This window comes from Salminus brasiliensis, chromosome 2 (genome assembly GCF_030463535.1).
Source record: "Salminus brasiliensis chromosome 2, fSalBra1.hap2, whole genome shotgun sequence".
Taxonomy (NCBI): domain Eukaryota; kingdom Metazoa; phylum Chordata; class Actinopteri; order Characiformes; family Bryconidae; genus Salminus; species Salminus brasiliensis.
The window spans coordinates 36,201,838-36,219,576 of NC_132879.1; the positions used below are offsets into that span (position 1 = coordinate 36,201,838).

The window sequence follows — 17,739 nt, forward strand, 5'->3', positions numbered from 1 at the left end:
TTTGGTTCTAGTATGTGCATAATGTGACCATCCTGGTTTGTATTTTAACCTACTTTTGGGTGAAATACGAGGGCATGTTTAACCTTTGTGCTTGGGTTTTAGAGGGCACAAACGTTGAATATGGAGTCATTTATTTGCACTTTGGCTTGTTGTTATGCATAAGGCTACAACTGTGTCCTGTAATGCACAAAACAATGCCATCAAACCCAGTAAAAACAACCAGCCCCACTCTTGGTGACGGAAAATCAGTCTCTTGTGGTTTCAAAGACAAAAATGAGCTTTTCCTCAAGGGTGCATCATACTGCACCACAGGAGGCTGGAACGTGTGACAAGGCTTTTAATCTCCTACATAAAAAAAACGATTTTGAGAATAACAAGCATTCGTGTTTTGTGTTCATAACGCTAGCGCTGGATCTGCATTAATGGCTTTGCACAAGACGTATAGACTCGCTGCCAACAAGAGATATCAAAGAGACGGCTGCCCACAATCGCCACCCACAGAGAAACCGAGAAAGAGAGAAAGACAGACAGAGAGGGAGGGAGAGAGAGCAGAAAAGGGGGGGACTATAACAAGAAAGAACCTTAAAAAAAGGTCTCATCATTGCAACAAAAAGTCCTATGCATGCGTGCAAGACTGTGTGTGCGCACGGGTGCGCATGTGTGTATGTATGTGCGGCATGGCTTTGAGTGCTCCTGCACAAAAAGAGCACAGAGCAAATCTCAGACTGCCGAAAGTCCACATCAAACACACCAACACACAGCACACACACAGCGACACGCACCCCCCCACCCACACGAACCTTCCCCAAGTCCTACATAATGCAGTGGCCACATCTTCCATTACCTCACGTCATTCTGCGGGTCTGAGCGGGACCAAAACCATAACACAAACCTCAACAACCTTAAGCATGTAGGCGTGAAAGAGGGGAGGTGGGGTTTTACCTCCGGATACGGGGTGGTTTGGGTGGGGGCGTGTCCCATCGCTCCTCGTCAGAATTCTGGCTGGGTTTTTCCGGACTGCCCTCGTCCTTGGGTGAGCGAGTGGGCGAGAGACACATGAGACACAAGACAAAAAACACAGTAATTAAGGCAATGTTGATTAAGATTGAGATTAGTTCATATATAGGTCATGAATAAAGAGCAACACTTGATCCTGATCCTGAACCATGATACCTATACCTGTCTGGATTAAGCAGCAGTGGTGGACACCTCCCTGAGAGCGAACTGTGACCCGAAGGGGGTCTGCTGAGCATAGAATTCAGTCATAATGGACACACTGGTCATTTATCCAACAAAACATTGGAAGCGTGGTCCTATTGACTGGTGGAGAGAGATGTAGTCCGTTTCTGCCTTTCATTTCCAAATGAAGTTGATTAAATAAGAGGGGTCTGGCTGCAGACCTCATATGTGAGGCTCACTGCACTTCGAGACTCGCCTCATCTGTGGCAAGGTTTATGATAGCTTTGGTAGCAACTAGTTGTAGGTCTAATAATTACATTAGGGAAGCCAGTCTAAACATTATGACTACAACAGCTTTTATCAGTACAAGAAAACACAAGGCTTATACAGTCGGTATCCTGCAAATTTGGCTAAGAATCAATTAAATAAAAATAAACTGAGGCCATAATTTTTTTACTAACAAGGGCGAGGGCAAAGACACGTGTAAACACTGGTGAGGCATCTGAACATTGCTGGATGCTGCTCTCGCCCAGCCACTAGTGCTGCGGCTATTGCCGTTCAAACGGTGGCAATCGAGCTGTTTTAGGGCTGGGAAACATGATGATATTTTATCATTTCATGATACATTTTGTTATCGTGACACACAGTATGCTTTTCTAAGCATATGGAGAGTATTGTTATGGATTAATAAACACTAATCAACTGCATGTTCATTACTAACCGTTGGTTTATTTAGATGGAGAGCAGCAGATATTGCTTAAAAATCACTGTATTCAATACGGGAGGGTATCTAAACAGTAGTTTTTAAGAATCGGTTGCTAATTATGTATTTAGTCTGTGATTACAGGCATTGTGATAAATATTGTGTATTGTGTAAATGGCTTTAAATTTCGTGATTTCACAGAAATGGGTCAGTATCGCTATAAATAGTTCCCTGAACACTTCTTTATTAAAACTTACATCTGCAATATAGTCAGAATCAGATTTGCTAATGTTCAAACTAGGGCTGGTACAATCATCACATAACCACCTGATCACGGTTATTTGATCTTGTTGCAATTACGTCAGCCGAGAACAGTTATTTTCCCCCACAGATGTTAGTAGGACTAACATCAGAGCACATTGTTAAGGGCTGCGATGACAGAACGGACGTAATTAGACTGTGGCGCTTCCCAAAGCTGGGTCTGAACCGTGTTCTCTAGTGCGGTGAGCAAGTGACTCACTCAGCAGTACAGCCAGTTACAAAACACATGTGCTGAAACACTACTCTATCCTTTACCGCCGACCTGTAACTATGATGTGCTTACATGCGCTTGCCATAAGTGGCTGTTCAGACTTGTACTCTAATAGTAACACAATAAGAAAGAAATGGCAATAATTAACATGGCTGTTAATCATCAGCTAAAACTTCGTATCTAATAAAAAAAAAAAAAAACTGCCAAATTCACTGTAATGGACACACAGGCAGGTCCGAGGAAGTGCCCTAATAGTTTAACTCTACATCTAGCTATAAGAATAGGGGACAATCAAAAATATAGTCTGTCTAAGTGACCGAGGGACAGAGACTGCATAGGAGACATGAAAGAGGGGGGGGTGGGGGGGGTGGCTGTGGGCAGTAGCCAGACAGGGCGTGTTTACTGGACAGAGGCTGCCTGTGTGTGTATGTTCAGTGCCAGATGTGGGCTGATTCTCAGGCTCTGAGGGCATTATAGGAGCATTATGTCAGCGATCTTCTGCCTTACAAACAGGAAGTGAGCCTCTGCTCTTGGCCCTGTTCCATCTGCTCCCCCTCCCTCCCCTGTGTGTGCGCACACACACACGCACACACACACACACACACACACACACACACACACACACACACACACACACACACACACACACATATACATATACATATATATATATACAGTGAGTCCAAGAAGTATTTGATCCCTTGCTGATTTTCTTTGTTTGCCCACTAATAAAGACACTATCCTTCTGCACTTTTAATGGTAGATATATTCTAACATGGAGAGACAGAATATCAAGACAAAAATCCAGAATATAATTTTAAAGAATATATTTTAATTAATTTGTATTTCAATGAGGAAAATAAGTATTTGATCCCTCTTGCCAAACACACTCAATACTTAGTGGCAAAGCCTTTGTTTGCAAGCACAGCGGTGAGACGTTTGTTGTAGTTAACCACAAGTTTAGCACACACACCAGGGGGAATTTTGGCCCACTCTTCTTTGCAGATCCTCTCTAAATCATGAAGGTTGGTGGGCTGTCGCTTGGCAACTCTGACCTTCAGCTCCCTCCATAGATTTTCGATCGGATTGAGGTCTGGCGACTGGCTGGGCCACTCCATGACCTTAATGTGATTTTTCTTGAGCCAATCCTTTGTTGCCTTTGCTGTATGTTTAGGGTCGTTATCATGTTGGAAGACCCAACCACGGCCCATTTTCAGATCCCTGGCAGAGGGGAGGAGGTTGTCCCTCAGGATTGTGCGGTACATGGCTCCATCCATCTTCCCAGTGATGCGGTGAAGTAGCCCTGTACCCTTGGCAGAGAAACACCCCCAAAACATTATGCTTCCACCTCCATGCTTGACGGTGGGCACAGTGTTCTTGGGGTCATAGGCAGCATTTTTCTTCCTCCACACATGGCGGGTGGAGTTGAGGCCAAAAAGTTCAATTTTGGTCTCGTCTGACCACAAAACCTTCTCCCAATAACTTGGTTCATCTTTCAAATGATCATTGGCATACTTGAGGCGCGCCTCCACATGTGCTCTCTTCAGCAGGGGTACCTTTCGGGCACTGCAGGATGTGAATCCATTGTTGCGCAAAGTGTTGCCAATTGTTTCCTTGCAAACTGTGGTCCCAGCTGCCTTCAGGTCATTTGCTAACTCCTGCTGAGTGGTTGCAGGACGATTTCTGACTGTTCTCAGCATCATTGCCACCCCACGAGGCGAAATCTTCTTTGGAGCACCGGGCCGAGGTCTGTTGATTGTCATGTTATACTCTTTAAACTTTCTGATAATTGCACCAATAGTTGTTACTTTCACATCCAACACCTTACTAATCTTTTTGTAGCCCATTCCAGCTTTGTGAAGGTCAACAATTCTGACTCTGAGGTCCTGTGACAGCTCTTTGGTTTTACCCATGTTGGAGACTTGAAATCTGTGTGATCTGTCTGATTCTGTGGACAGGTGTTTTTCACACAAGTGATTAGTGAGAACAGGTGGCTTCAGGTCAGGTAACAAGTTGATTGGGAGTGTCTAACTGGTCTGTAAAAGCCAGAACTGCTAATGAATACTAAGGGATCAAATACTTATTTCACTCCATGAAATACAAATCAATTAATATATATTCCTTAGATTTATTTTCTGGATTTTCTTTTTAATATTCTGTCTCTCCATGTAAGAATACATCTACCATTAAAAGTATAGAATGATCATGTCTTTATTAGTGGGCCAACGAAGAAAATCAGCAAGGGATCAAATACTTCTTGGACTCACTGTATATATTAATTATATATATACACATACACAGGGTTTTGGGTTTTTTTGCCCACTCTCTTCCTTTGCGAAATAAGGTGCACTCACTCTATGTATCCACTGTGTTTCCCCTGACCTGGAAGCCGTTTTCGTGCAGTAGGTGGAGGAGCTATTTAAGTCATATGGCTTTGAAGAGCACTGAAAGCTGGACAGATTTTCAGTGTGTGAAAAGTTGGAGCTCACCATGCCATCTGTTAGCTCAGAATTCGTGGGACTCTCCAAGTGCAACAGCTGCTTCTCAAAAAGCTGGGCGATCGCTCGATGGACTAACTCATACTGCTCCTGCAAGAGAGGGAGAGAGAGAGAGAGAGAGAGAGAGAGAAATATGAGGCCTTTAATAGAATTGTTGTTGTTGTTGAAAAGGGGTTGTACAAAGCCATTTCGCTTGTGTACACTCACCTTGGTCTGAACTGCCGAGTGCCTCTGTGTCCGCATCTCCTGAATCAGCTGAAACACGTTAAAATCTTCCGGAATTCTCTACAAGACAATGGATTTCGGATAGTGAATGAGGATAATGATCAGACAAATTTGAAAATACATATTCAGTAGCTAGATTACTGTCACCCAACATCAAAACATACAGTTTTTTTTTTTGTTTTTGTTTTTTTTTGGGGGGGGGGGGGGGGGGGGGGGGGGGTTGGGGGTTCTGACATCAATGCAAGGTTAGAATTATACAAACAGAGTTAATAATATACAAAACACCTAGGAGGAATAAATCTGAGGCATTCATCTCCAACTACCATTCATAAGAACCTCAAACCATCAGCAAGACAGCTGAAACCTCGATTAAAGGTTCCAACAGCACCACGACTCCAATGAGATGTATAAAGTCCTGAACTCGACCCTAAAGTGAATCCACTATATGGACAAACCTCCTATACGCTATTGGGACATGGAGATAACTGAAATTGACTTTTTCTATTTAGTCAGATTGCCACAGTTGTATAAAATCACGCCCCTAGCCATGCAGTCTGTCTTTAGAACGGGTGGTGCTAAAGAGCTCACTGAAGTAGAGTGTGGTACTGTAATAGGCTGCCACCTTCGCAACAAGTGAGTGGTATTATCGAAAAGTGGAAGTGTTTGGGAACCACAGCAATTCAGCCACCAAGTGTCAGACCATGTAAAGTCACAGAGCGGGGTGGCCAAATGCTGAGCCGCATAGGGCACAAAACTTTCGAACCTGTTGTTCCAAACCTGTAGGTGTCCCTTTACTATTGTCCATAAAGTGTGTGTGGGGACTATGCTAAAAAGGCAGGGTTGTGGCAGGAACTAATTCTGCCAATAAGTGGTCAAATACCCAACCACAAAACTGCTAGAAGCTTGTGTCTAATTATGATCCTGTGTTGATTTCAGTACCCCCCCCCACCCTCCAGCTAATTAAAACTTCTGCATCAATTTTTTTAGCTTCTATTAAAGATGCTGCATACTCATTCTACCCCAGAAAAAGAACAGTTCATTGAAAGTCCAATAATGCCAGGGCATTCATGACCATGATGACTGTATTTAAACTTTGGACTAGGGCTGCCGCGATTAGATGCAGCGGTTGAGGACGTAGACATCAGTATTTTAATATATATATATATATATATATATATATATATATATATATATATATATATAGTATAATAATATAATAATATCAATATTTGATCATTTTAACCTTAGTTTCATTTGTTTTAGCACTATGGAACTGTATGAGGATCAGTTTTTTCTGGCTTCAGTCCGGATGGCTTCATTCTAAGCTACAGTTTTCCCAAAAAAAAACAACAACTTAGGCTGCAGGCTGAGTCTAACTGTGTCACGACAGATATCGAAAGTATGAACAAACCAAAAAAAGGTGCTTTGTGATGCACAAGTACCTGAACAGAAAACACACATGCGCCATTCTAGACGATGGACCACGCCAAACATAACTGTTGTCCATTCACATTTAAGGCACATTTCGACCACAGAATAAAAATGTGTCTACAATAACCATTGCAGTGTAAAACCCTGAGAAGGAATTTCTAACTGTAAGTGTAATTTATACTGTACGCAAAAATGGACATATGTAAAGACATGTAGAAGAATTAAAGACAGTACCCCAGCTTTCAGCAGGTTCCATGTGTAATCAATGGCACAGATGGCACCTGTTCTCCCACATCCAGCACTGAAAGCATAAAGACACAGACATTTGGATGTCAGCCATATGGTGAACACTGCACATCTACTGGGATCAAATTCATACAACTCACTCGCAAACGTCCTCAATCATTTCAACACTGCTTGTAAACACGTGTTCAACTGCTGATCAATGTCTCTGAATAGAACGAGTGAGGAGCTTCCCCCTGTCATTTTCATTCTCAAATCAGTCACTTTATCAGGAATTCTAATGTCTTGCAATCTCTTTATAATTTGTTAAATGTGTACCATTCTGTACTAAATGTGTTACATTGGGTGATATTAAGAATACATAGTAATAAACACAAGGCAACACTTTGAAGATGAAACTGCTTGCCCAGATGAAGCATGACATGAAATCATCCAGAAAAAGAAATGCATAATAATTAATAGCTTTTAATACGCTCTCAATTTGCTGCACATTCATGTATTAGTGTGACCTAGAGCTTCCCACACAAGGCATATCAAAATGAACTGTGAGTGAGTGAGTGAGTGAGTGAGTGTGTGTGTGCGCACTCTGCAATAAGTTTACTGTGAGCCCTGAGACGCTCCATATGGCTTCAAATGAGCCCATAATGACCTGCCTAAAGGTACTTCCTGAGTGCAATTAATTAAGGGCAGAGATCAAAGGGGTTAGAAAGGGCTGAGCTGGTAGTTTAGGGCTTCTTTCCCCCTCCACACTCACACACAGAGACACTCTTCCACTTCCATCCCCTTCCCCCATCTACAGAAGTAAGAGGGCACTGGGGGCCAGACATGATGTCACCATTCAGCCCTGCCAATGGCCCCCTGTAGAGAACCAAGGAACATCAAACACTGTATAGAAGTGTCTTCCCCATTCACACCAATCACATACCACTAGTACAATACACAAGGATAAAGGGTTCTGGTTCTAATCTCACATGTAACCATGGACCACAAATCCCTTTATAAAACACAGAAAAAGCAAAAAAAACAGTCATGGGTGGTTCACCAAGCCAGTAAGATCAGAGATAAACAACCCGACTTCTGGGAGTTTGTCAGTAGTCACTGTTCAGTTTTCCGTTTAAATCAACTGCCCTTCATTACTCATTTATTGCCATATTATATAAAGTAATCCTTCACCTTCGCTGTGTACAGTATGGGTCCAAAAGTATTCAAACACCCCTTCTAACAAGTAAATTTGACACTCCACTGAAAAACAGTCTATAAAAAAGTATGAACATGACAAACACAAAACTGGGAAAGAGTTGTTGTGCGACTGACTGTACAAACAGATTCAGCAGGAATTCAGAGCCATCCTTCTATACAAGAGAAGAGAAGCGAATGAATTGCCGCAATTTGCAGCAACAACTGGAATCCAGGCACTGAAATGGGTGGGAGCTCACTGTGTAGGGAAGTCACGCTCTGAAAACAGGTTGGGGGGAAAAAAAGCAAGCCCACTGTAGCTGAGAATTTAGCAACATGCTAAGCTCCACTAGGGGTGGAGCTTAGTATGTTGCTAAGCAACCTGGATGGTCGATTAAATGTGCCTGAAAATAGTAGAATACGCTCCCTAGATCATTCACTCAACTTTGTGATCTCAGGTATCAAGCTTTATCCTCTAAACGGGTGTGATTTGAGGCCTGGATGTTTTCGAGCTACACATCAATGTCCAAGGATCATTGGTTCTTTGGTAAGTTGGTTGGATTGTTTTCCAGCTGCCTTTAATGCTTGGTTCATTCCCGGTTTGGCCTTTTTCGCTAATAAACTCAATCAGCCCACCTAAAGGGGACGTGTTCCAGCGGGAATGTGACGTCAATATGATTGGGCTCAATCCAATACTTGCGGGGTGAGCCGGAGTGACGTTTGGGATCCAGTATCAATCATGCAACATCAGTACCTGTCATTATTCATTAATTAATTCATAATAATTCATCATAATTCATCATTAATGCTCTTGTGGTTAAGCACAATCAAAACCTCACAGCAATGCATCAACATCTAATCGAAAGCCTTCATAGCAGTGGAGCGGCTGTTACTGCAGCAAACAGAGACATCCAGAGGCATCCAGAATGACTGCCAGTGCAGCGGTAATCCACTGTGTAAATGGCTGTTTCATGGAATTTAAGTATTTTAACACCTCATATACCTTAATGTCTCAGATAGTGTGCTTTGGCGGTGTATGGTTTCATATGTCAGCACCAAAGACTGACAAAACAACAGCAGTGTAACACTGAATCTGAACTGCTGACAACAGATCCGTCTTAATACGAGGCATTTAGACATTTCACAGAGTGTCACAGGCATTTGAGGGCACGCTTTACCTGCAGTGCACACACATAGGAACGTCATCATGCTCCTGGTACTCCCTCATCAGTGCAATCATGTCCAATATGGAGTCAAAGGATGAGGGGACGTCATGGTCAGGCCAGTTTATGTAATGGAACTGTGTTATTCTACGAGTCTCCTGAGGGGATATGAGAGGAAGAGAGTGAGAGACGAAATGGGGGGAAAGCAGGGCCAGATGTTCCAGAACTAAAAGAGTTGGAGGGCGGCAGCACACTCACATTTTCAAACTCTACCGTTAGGCTACGGATGAAATAGTCAGTTCGGGGTTGTTCCGATTCCTGAAAAGAAAAAACACAGGCAGAGCAAATGAGCAAATGCGAGTGCGCTGATATTTACTGATGCTTCTAATGATGTTCAATAAAGAGGACAAAAGGGAGCCAAATAAAATAGATAGAAGTCAAAAAAGAACTACATTTTACTGCAGTTAGGTCCGCTGAAACGCATTCTCCGTTTTATACGAATCACTCTGCCTTATTTGCCAAAGGTGTCCAGCAGCAAGTAATACACTAACTGTAATTTGTCAAAGCTGCATCAACAGTATGGCTGTGTCACAAGATCACCTCTCCCATCACCAAGAATCTGGCCAAGAACTGCAATCACTGGCAGAAAAGGGCCAACTTGACTGATATTTGATAGGGTTCACTTGACTGACATGATTTCCAAATAAGGTAATATATACTTGATGTTACAAATCCTTGCCCATCTCCAATCGGAAGGCAGGTCAGGGGCAGAACATCTCTTCTCTGATTTAGCACCACCAGATAAACAATAAACATGACAGCAGCTGAGAAAACGGCAGAAGTGTCTGGTGTCATAATCAACGGCTGGCAAGGTCCTTGTGAATGTGCCGGTGTGTTGGGTCTGTGGCTGAAGCATGCTGGGATATGTAGTCAGGAAGCGGTGACTCACACAGGAGATCCTGAAGGGGCCAAAGGACATGGGCTCATCTCCGAACTGGGGGTAGTACCGCTCACATTTTTTCTGCAGAGAGGAAGCAAGAGTTATTTATTTATTTATTTAAAACTTTTGCCACCAGATGCGATGGCGCAGACGCCTCCTCGCTACCGGAGCGGCGGCATTACATAAAAAGCCTTATCACACAGTTCATGACTAAATCAGACTGAACCACATAATCCACATTAAAGCTTGTGAAACTCGCTGAGCTCCTGGAGGAAAAGGAGTTAACTTTCACAATCTCTGGTGATTAACAAAAAAAAAACCCTCAGTACTGAGCAACGCAGCTCTCTCACGATCAACACACATTAAGATTAAAACTCTTACCCTGCCCATCTCAAACTCTCGACAGGCCATAACAATCACCTGCAGAACAGAACAAAGGAAGACATTTTACAATTAGATACATATTCATATTCTATGTCTTCTAGAATTGTCTCTGATATTGGTTAATGTTAAGGGCAAACATCACCACACTGTTTTAGTCAAATCAGGGTAAGATAATGGACATCATTTCCAGTAAATGCAAATGGACACACATAGTATGGTTCTGTGGAAAAGACAGTGACAGGCTACAGCAAAGCACAGCAGATCGCTGTGTGGGCAAAGCTCGCATTTAACACAAAGAGAGACATGCACACACACACAGACACACACACAGCCTCCAACTCATTGTCTGGTGTAAGTGAAACCACTCACTGCAACGTTGTATTCCCAGATCATCCTCCAGAAGTCAATGACTGTGTTGGGCAGCGGGCCCTGCGTGGCAATGTAGGCCTCGGGCCCATCTATTCCCTGTACACAATCCACCAGAAGACATCACACATGAAAACACACACACAAAAAAAGTCACAAAGTAGGGCTGTGAAATACTGATCATAGCATCGGCATTTCATTGATACATATTGTGATGGGTTCATTTGCATATAATGAGGATTTACAAACACACAGATTTACATTGATCGCAGACAACATGTATAAACTGTAGGGATACATAATGATATTGAATATCTGCAATGATAGTTGCATATATATATATATATATATATATATATATATATATATATATATATAAATAAAAGCATCAGAGACACTGCACAGTATCCTGATTGGATGTCAGCCAACCAACGTATTCCCTTCAACCAATTATTTGATTTACCTTCTGTTTCTTTGTAGCATCTTTCCACAGGCCGCCTTAATGACCATTTAGTCAACCTGGAACCTAACTGGTTGCTTTTTACTGGTTTACTGGTTTTAGTGTGCTACCATGTTTTTATTATGATATAAAATAGGTTCAAGTATTTTTTCCCCCATCACTTTAATTAAATGTGGTGCTACTTTTTTACTGGTGGATTGTGACTTCTCTAAGCTGTTTGCAAGCTTCACAAAAAAACTTCCACATTTTCATCTTGTGCTCTGCTTTTACACCATAAAAAACATCATTACAAAAAAAAGGCACCCAATGCTTATATGTTTGCTTCAAACTCCAGATCCCATTTTCCTGATTATCTGTTATCGGTATAGAGATGAGCCAAAGCTGTAGACCAAACCCGGCTGACCTCACCCCTCACCGAGTACCAAGGAAGTAGACTGCTTCAAAATGGTACTTTATCTGTGCTGATCATGTCTGTCTGCAACATGACTACAATCACAATACCTCAGACACTGCAATTTCCTGTCTAATCATGACTCAAATAATAACTGCCCCACCAGAGCGTACTGCAAGTGAAAATGGCCCAACACGATTGCGAGACGGAAACATTGAGGCTTTCGGCCAAACTACAATCTGAAGAGACATATAGTCACGGTCACGGAAAAACCTTGAATCTAGGTTTTTGCTGGAGTTCTTACTTTTTAACAAAGTGAATAGATCAGCTGTTCTATAGATTGTGCCAATTTCATGAGGAATGGACCAACGGAAATGCTCCAGAATGACCATTAATACACTGACTGCCACTGTAAATTACGAAGGCCGTTTCCTTCCCCTGTGAAGTGTTTCGACTGAATCCACTTGGAGATGGCCAACTACCTTACATCAGCTAGCAGAGGCCTGCATCAGCTTGCATCAGTGATTGGGTGTGTTGTATGGCGCTTCATCTCCCCAGAGAGAGCGAGAGCACTTATTAAACTTTCCTAATCTCGCTGAATCTCATTTCTCTATATCTCAACTACAGAACTCTGTGGTGTCTGTAGAGGTAGGATATAATGTTGCTGTGATACTTGAGAAGTGACGGGATTCTGGCTCAATATTGAATGATCAGTGATATGGAAATACAGCAATAGGACATTTTTAATATGTCACAATTTAATGAAATGCTAATATTCAATGCCTAAAAACAATCAGCCCTAGACATTCATGTAAGTAGGGCTGGATGGTGAATCAAGTGAAAGGAGGATACGCCAAGTGATGACATGTATAAATGGATATAGTGCAGTACAGTAGATAACAGCACTGCCCTACATCTAGAAGGGTGTGAGTTCCTGTTCAGGTGAGAAAACATGCAAGACACCCACAACTGCATTTGTCTACCATAGTGGTTCTCAACACATGACTTGGTCATATTTATATATTTATAATTGGCAATATTTATTACTATTTAACGGACTAAAATTAGAATCAGCTGCAGATGTTGAGCACATTAGAGGGGATTTTGGAGGAGCCAGTCTTATTTAAAACTCAGACATAAGTTTAGTTTGCTCTTGATTGTTGAAGTGAGTGTTATCACCATGTTGAGATCCAGAGAGCTCTCTGAGGCCTTCAGATGAGTTACCTGTAGGTCCAATGATGATCATTTCATGCATCTAGGTCTGCTCTTGGGCTGAACTTGCTATGATGGCCTGTTCTCCACCTGCAAATTATTTCCTAGACAGTGGAATGGCTCATTTCTAATTGTTTTGAGGTCTTTGCCCAGCTAATTTGCATTTTTTTTGAAGGTGAGTTCCTTCAAAAAAAAAAGTTCCTTTTGGATCTTGCCAAAAGTCTGAGGTTTAAATAAAACAATGTTCTAACCATCTGCAGCTGATCTGCTGCACCTCATTCTAATTTCAGGCATTTTATAAAGGAATAAATTGGGGGGGGGGGTCCTAATTTGTCCCCTCACTTAGACCAACTTTCCATTTTACCACCTCATTACGACTGTATGAAGGTTGTTTAGTCCACAGTGACTCTTCCGAGAGGGAAAGAGCACACTTTCATCCCCTTACCGAAGCTTACTGAACTTACTCATTACTCATTACTGAACTTACTCGCGTGTGTTGACGCGGACTACATTTTGAGCTGTGACGATGTCAGAGAGATCCCACTTTAATTAATGACAAGATGCTTTATCGAATCCTACAAGCACTGGAGTCAGCATGGGCCAGAGTTACAATATTTGCAGTGTGCGGTGCGCATGTGCATATCAGCAAACTGATTACCTATTATCTCCACATCCGCTTCTACCCGCCCGCCCACACAAACACAGACACACAAAAAAAAAACCTGCAAAGTGATAGCCACATAAATGCTTCTGTACCTTGATGAAGTTTGCATTGATGTAATCCGTGTCCTGATTGGATGTTTTTAACGTGACTTTCACTCGACTGTGGTCAACTGAAGGAGGAGGAAAGACAAGACTGAGAAAGCGCTGCAGACCGGAAGCACATACATTACATGCAGTGTATTCCATCTGAGCACACACATACACACACACACACACACCAGTAAAATGAAGAACTACTATACTATTTTTTATATATGCAAAACATAAAATTGGTTTTAAAGGTTTAAAATAACACTGTACATCAACAGGCCTGTTCACACAACTGTAGAGTGGGATCAATGGCTTTTAGAATCAATGGCTTGCAGACTCAAACAAAGGTAGTGCATGTGGGTCAGTTTTTCTACTCCAGTTACACCATCACAGATGCAGTAGTTTTCAAGCTGGTTTAGAGCATAGTAATGGGTATTGATCAAATGCTCAACTGAAACCAAACATAAGCTGTTGACGGCATGAGTGCAAGCATAGTGCTATTACTTCAATGTCAATTTACTTCATTATTTTATCATATCACATTAACACAGGTGCAGAGGTAAGTGAAAAGCCGTGGACCCTCACAGTTGTAAAAACATATATATAGAATAAAAACACAGAATATACAATAATGACTATACTATACACACACAGAGACCCCATATACGCTCTATGTACATTACTGCACTGTTTAAAATGTACAGGTTTGATATTTCATCTCAAATATTTACATTACTCTTTACATAAAAACACTGGATAAGATGTGAATTCCAGTGTAGTGTGAGGGACGAGAAGTCGTTGTGGTTGCAACGTGATATACCATTATACTAGGGCTGGGCGATATCCAGTATCCTCGATATGCTTAGAAAAGCACGATGACAAAATTGATCACGATACGATAAAATATCATCATATTGCCCAGCTCTACATTAAACCCAATCTCCAAGTGCCCCTTTATATTGTGTGGAAACAACACGAGGAATGAATGAAGGGAAATTAACTTTTTTATACTTTACGTTAAATTGATTTTGTCAATAGTCTCTCTTCTCCTGTAAAGTCATCCTCTCAAAAAGTAACAAAGGATGTGCTAAAACAAACATGCACAAGAAATAAATGGATATAAATCTTGTCAAGGATCGTAGATCTTGAAAACTACTCCATGGGTAATATGACAACATTGTATCGTATCAGGATAACATCGTTACAGTGATTCACCTATATGCTTTTGTGAGCATTTAATAAAGAGATCAATGCTTTAAAGAAAAAAGAAAAAAAAATGAGCAACTGCATGAATTTTTAGTTATAGTAGCATAACAACTAGTCCTAGTTTAACTGGACGGAGTACAGCACACACTGAATAAAAATAGCTGCACTTACAGTCAAACTTTTGGTATAATATTTAATCACCATTTTTTGTGTATAATATGTAAATGTCTTTACCTACTGTGAGACAATATTCCCCTTATGGCCCAGCCTTACAACACTGGCTGCGCACTCAGGCACAAGAAAGACCAAACCTATTACCATGATTCAATGGAGCATGTACCACACAGACAATGCAAAACAACCATAAAAGAGCTGCCATACTGTGGATTACTCACATGGTAGAATGTCTTTATATCGGTTCTTTTTCACATTCTCTTCTTTCTCACCAACGTTGGTGGGGTAGATTTTCTCAGTTCTGTATTTGGTCGATAATCTTCGTAATCTCTGTGGACAGAGAGAGCGAGAGGAGGGAAAAAAAACATTTAATAAAAGGTTGCGTTTTATATTTGTGTAAGAAGCAAAAGTGAAATTGTGTTTAACAGCAGGAATGGGTGGTGGGGGGGAGGGGGGGGGGGGAGTAGGGGTTGAAGAAGAGCATGACGATTGTGTTTCAGACAGACAGGGTGATGAAGACCAAACTGCACTCCAAGGGCCTCTCACTTTACTCTAGATGAATGCCCTCAGTGCAGACAGTGCAGCCCCACTCTGGCTTGTGACATAAAAACCAGGCCCTGTGGGATTACACCAAGATCCAAAGCCACAGACACCATGAGACCATCCAGGGCAATATGACGTGGTTTATCGTTATCGTGATAAATTATGTCATATTATACCACAATATGTTTTTTCTGAGCATACTGTGGATATCATCAGTGCCTAAAGACCACTAACCAACCGCAGGGTTCAGTATAGTTAGAGCAGGTTAATAGAACGTTGTGAAGCACAGTGCGTGAGATGATAAATGTTTGAGAGTAAATTCTTTTTATTTGATAATGCTAAACCAGAGATCATGATACGAATAGTGCGAAAGTTTCCGGAAGCACTTGATCACTTGATCGTGATCTTCGATTTTTGAGATCTCACCCAGCCATATCCAGATGTTTAAGCTGAGCATGCCCAAAAAGTTCCACAGAAAAGTCTCTGTATGTATGTATTGTGCAGAGAGCCCTCTCTAATCTTCGCTATGAAAAAAAGGCTGTACTTCGAAGACGACCTAAGAACCTCAGCCACCAAGTTGTCCTGCTCAAACCTTTGTCTGTTTCTCCTCTCTCTTTAGATCCGCACTGAATCCTCAGGTTTAATTACATTCACAGACAGAACTGCAGCGGACTTCTTTGTCACTCAGCCTGAGCAATGGCTGAGAACAGTGGTATCTAGCTCTGGTCCAGGAGGGCTGGAGTCCAACACAGACTGGTGAGCTCCCTGTTTAAACACACATACATAGTGGGGGGGGGGGGGTGCGCCTCTCAGGGTCAGCATTTGACAGGCTCTTATCCACAGCAGCTTACGGTTTCATCATGTTACGGAGGTAGACAAATGTAATGTTAGAATTCTTGCCCTTATCAAAGTGTGTTTACCCAGGCAGAGCAAGGAAAGCAGCAAGCAGTATTACTTACCATGCTCTAAAACCTAATTAACATTACCACTAACTTTAGCAGTGACAGAAGCTCGAACACAGCCTCCTGTAGAAGAAGCACTTTTGCAGAAGCATGCTGAATGATATCCCACAGTCTCAGTAACACAGTGAAGTACTGCGCTCCATATCGCAGCCCTTCAGACGAGAATGTATAAACACTTCTTACCAAACTGGGTTTGTGTACCTCATTCTTGCTCTCTCTCCCTCTCTCTCTCTCTCACACACTCTGATTCCCTCTCTCCCTCTCTCTCTCTCTCACACACTCTGATTCCCTCTCTCCCTCTCTCTCTCTCTCACACACTCTGATTCCCTCTCTCCCTCTCTCTCTCTCTCACACACTCTGATTCCTTCTCTCTCTCTCTCTCTCTCTCACACACTCTGATTCCTTCTCTCTCTCTCACACACTCTGATTCCCTCTCTCTCTCTCTCTCTCACACACTCTGATTCCCTCTCTCTCTCTCTCACTCTCTCTCTCTCTCTCTCTCTCTCTCTCTCTCTCTCTCTCTCTCTCTCTCTCTCTCTCTCGAAAAATGGCGTGGGCGGGCTGGTTTCCGAGGGCCTGTGCAAGAGCTCTGCCTCTTCTGTTCAAGAACTGAACGTGCCACAGTTTAAACAGTGAATAATGTGCCACACGTTTTCTGTTAGATAAAGGAGAGGCCTCGCTGCACTTTTTAAAACATCTTAGAAGCGGACAACTTCCCGTATGGTTTTTAGCACCCAGCAACTTCATAAGTTCACCAGTACCCAGAATTAAACCCAAGCATGAGTAACGGGGAAGAACAGGTCCTTTAACTGTATCACTGTATCAACAATACCATGCGTAGAAGGTACTGTATGTTTTTCTCTTCCTTTGTAGTGAGGTTACAACATTTGTGGGTCAAAAACAATCCACAATTTTAATCTCTCTTACATTACAGCAGTGGTGTCGAATACACAACCTGATAAAGGCTCTAATCAGTCCCGCCACTACTTCAGAATCCATCTTCCTAAAGTTGACCATTTCATTCACTGCTCAGCCGCTTATTGAAGGGGTGTTGAAGTTGCTGGGTGCTAAAAACCATACGGGAAGTTGTCCGCTTCTAAGAAGTTTTAAAAAGTGCAGCGAGGCCTCTTTGCTGTCCTTTATCTAACAGAAAACGTGTGGCACATTATTCACTGTTTAAACTGTGGCATGTTTTTTA

General features: G+C 42.1%; 1 protein-coding gene across 2 annotated transcripts in view; it reads right to left on the reverse strand.

The window, feature by feature from the left end:
• The window catches only part of ptpn12 (protein tyrosine phosphatase non-receptor type 12), a 58,945-nt gene that overhangs the window by 15,314 nt on the left and 25,892 nt on the right, over nucleotides 1–17,739 (reverse strand). For both annotated transcript variants that reach the window (XM_072672538.1, XM_072672537.1), the window contains exons 2-12: nucleotides 15,258–15,366; nucleotides 13,660–13,736; nucleotides 10,844–10,939; nucleotides 10,472–10,510; nucleotides 10,100–10,171; nucleotides 9,409–9,468; nucleotides 9,166–9,308; nucleotides 6,803–6,869; nucleotides 5,120–5,197; nucleotides 4,904–5,002; nucleotides 943–1,028 (exon numbers count right to left, since the gene is read on the reverse strand). In XM_072672538.1, the coding sequence (XP_072528639.1) occupies nucleotides 943–1,028; nucleotides 4,904–5,002; nucleotides 5,120–5,197; nucleotides 6,803–6,869; nucleotides 9,166–9,308; nucleotides 9,409–9,468; nucleotides 10,100–10,171; nucleotides 10,472–10,510; nucleotides 10,844–10,939; nucleotides 13,660–13,736; nucleotides 15,258–15,366 (926 nt within the window). The remainder of the gene's footprint in view (nucleotides 1–942; nucleotides 1,029–4,903; nucleotides 5,003–5,119; nucleotides 5,198–6,802; nucleotides 6,870–9,165; nucleotides 9,309–9,408; nucleotides 9,469–10,099; nucleotides 10,172–10,471; nucleotides 10,511–10,843; nucleotides 10,940–13,659; nucleotides 13,737–15,257; nucleotides 15,367–17,739) is intronic.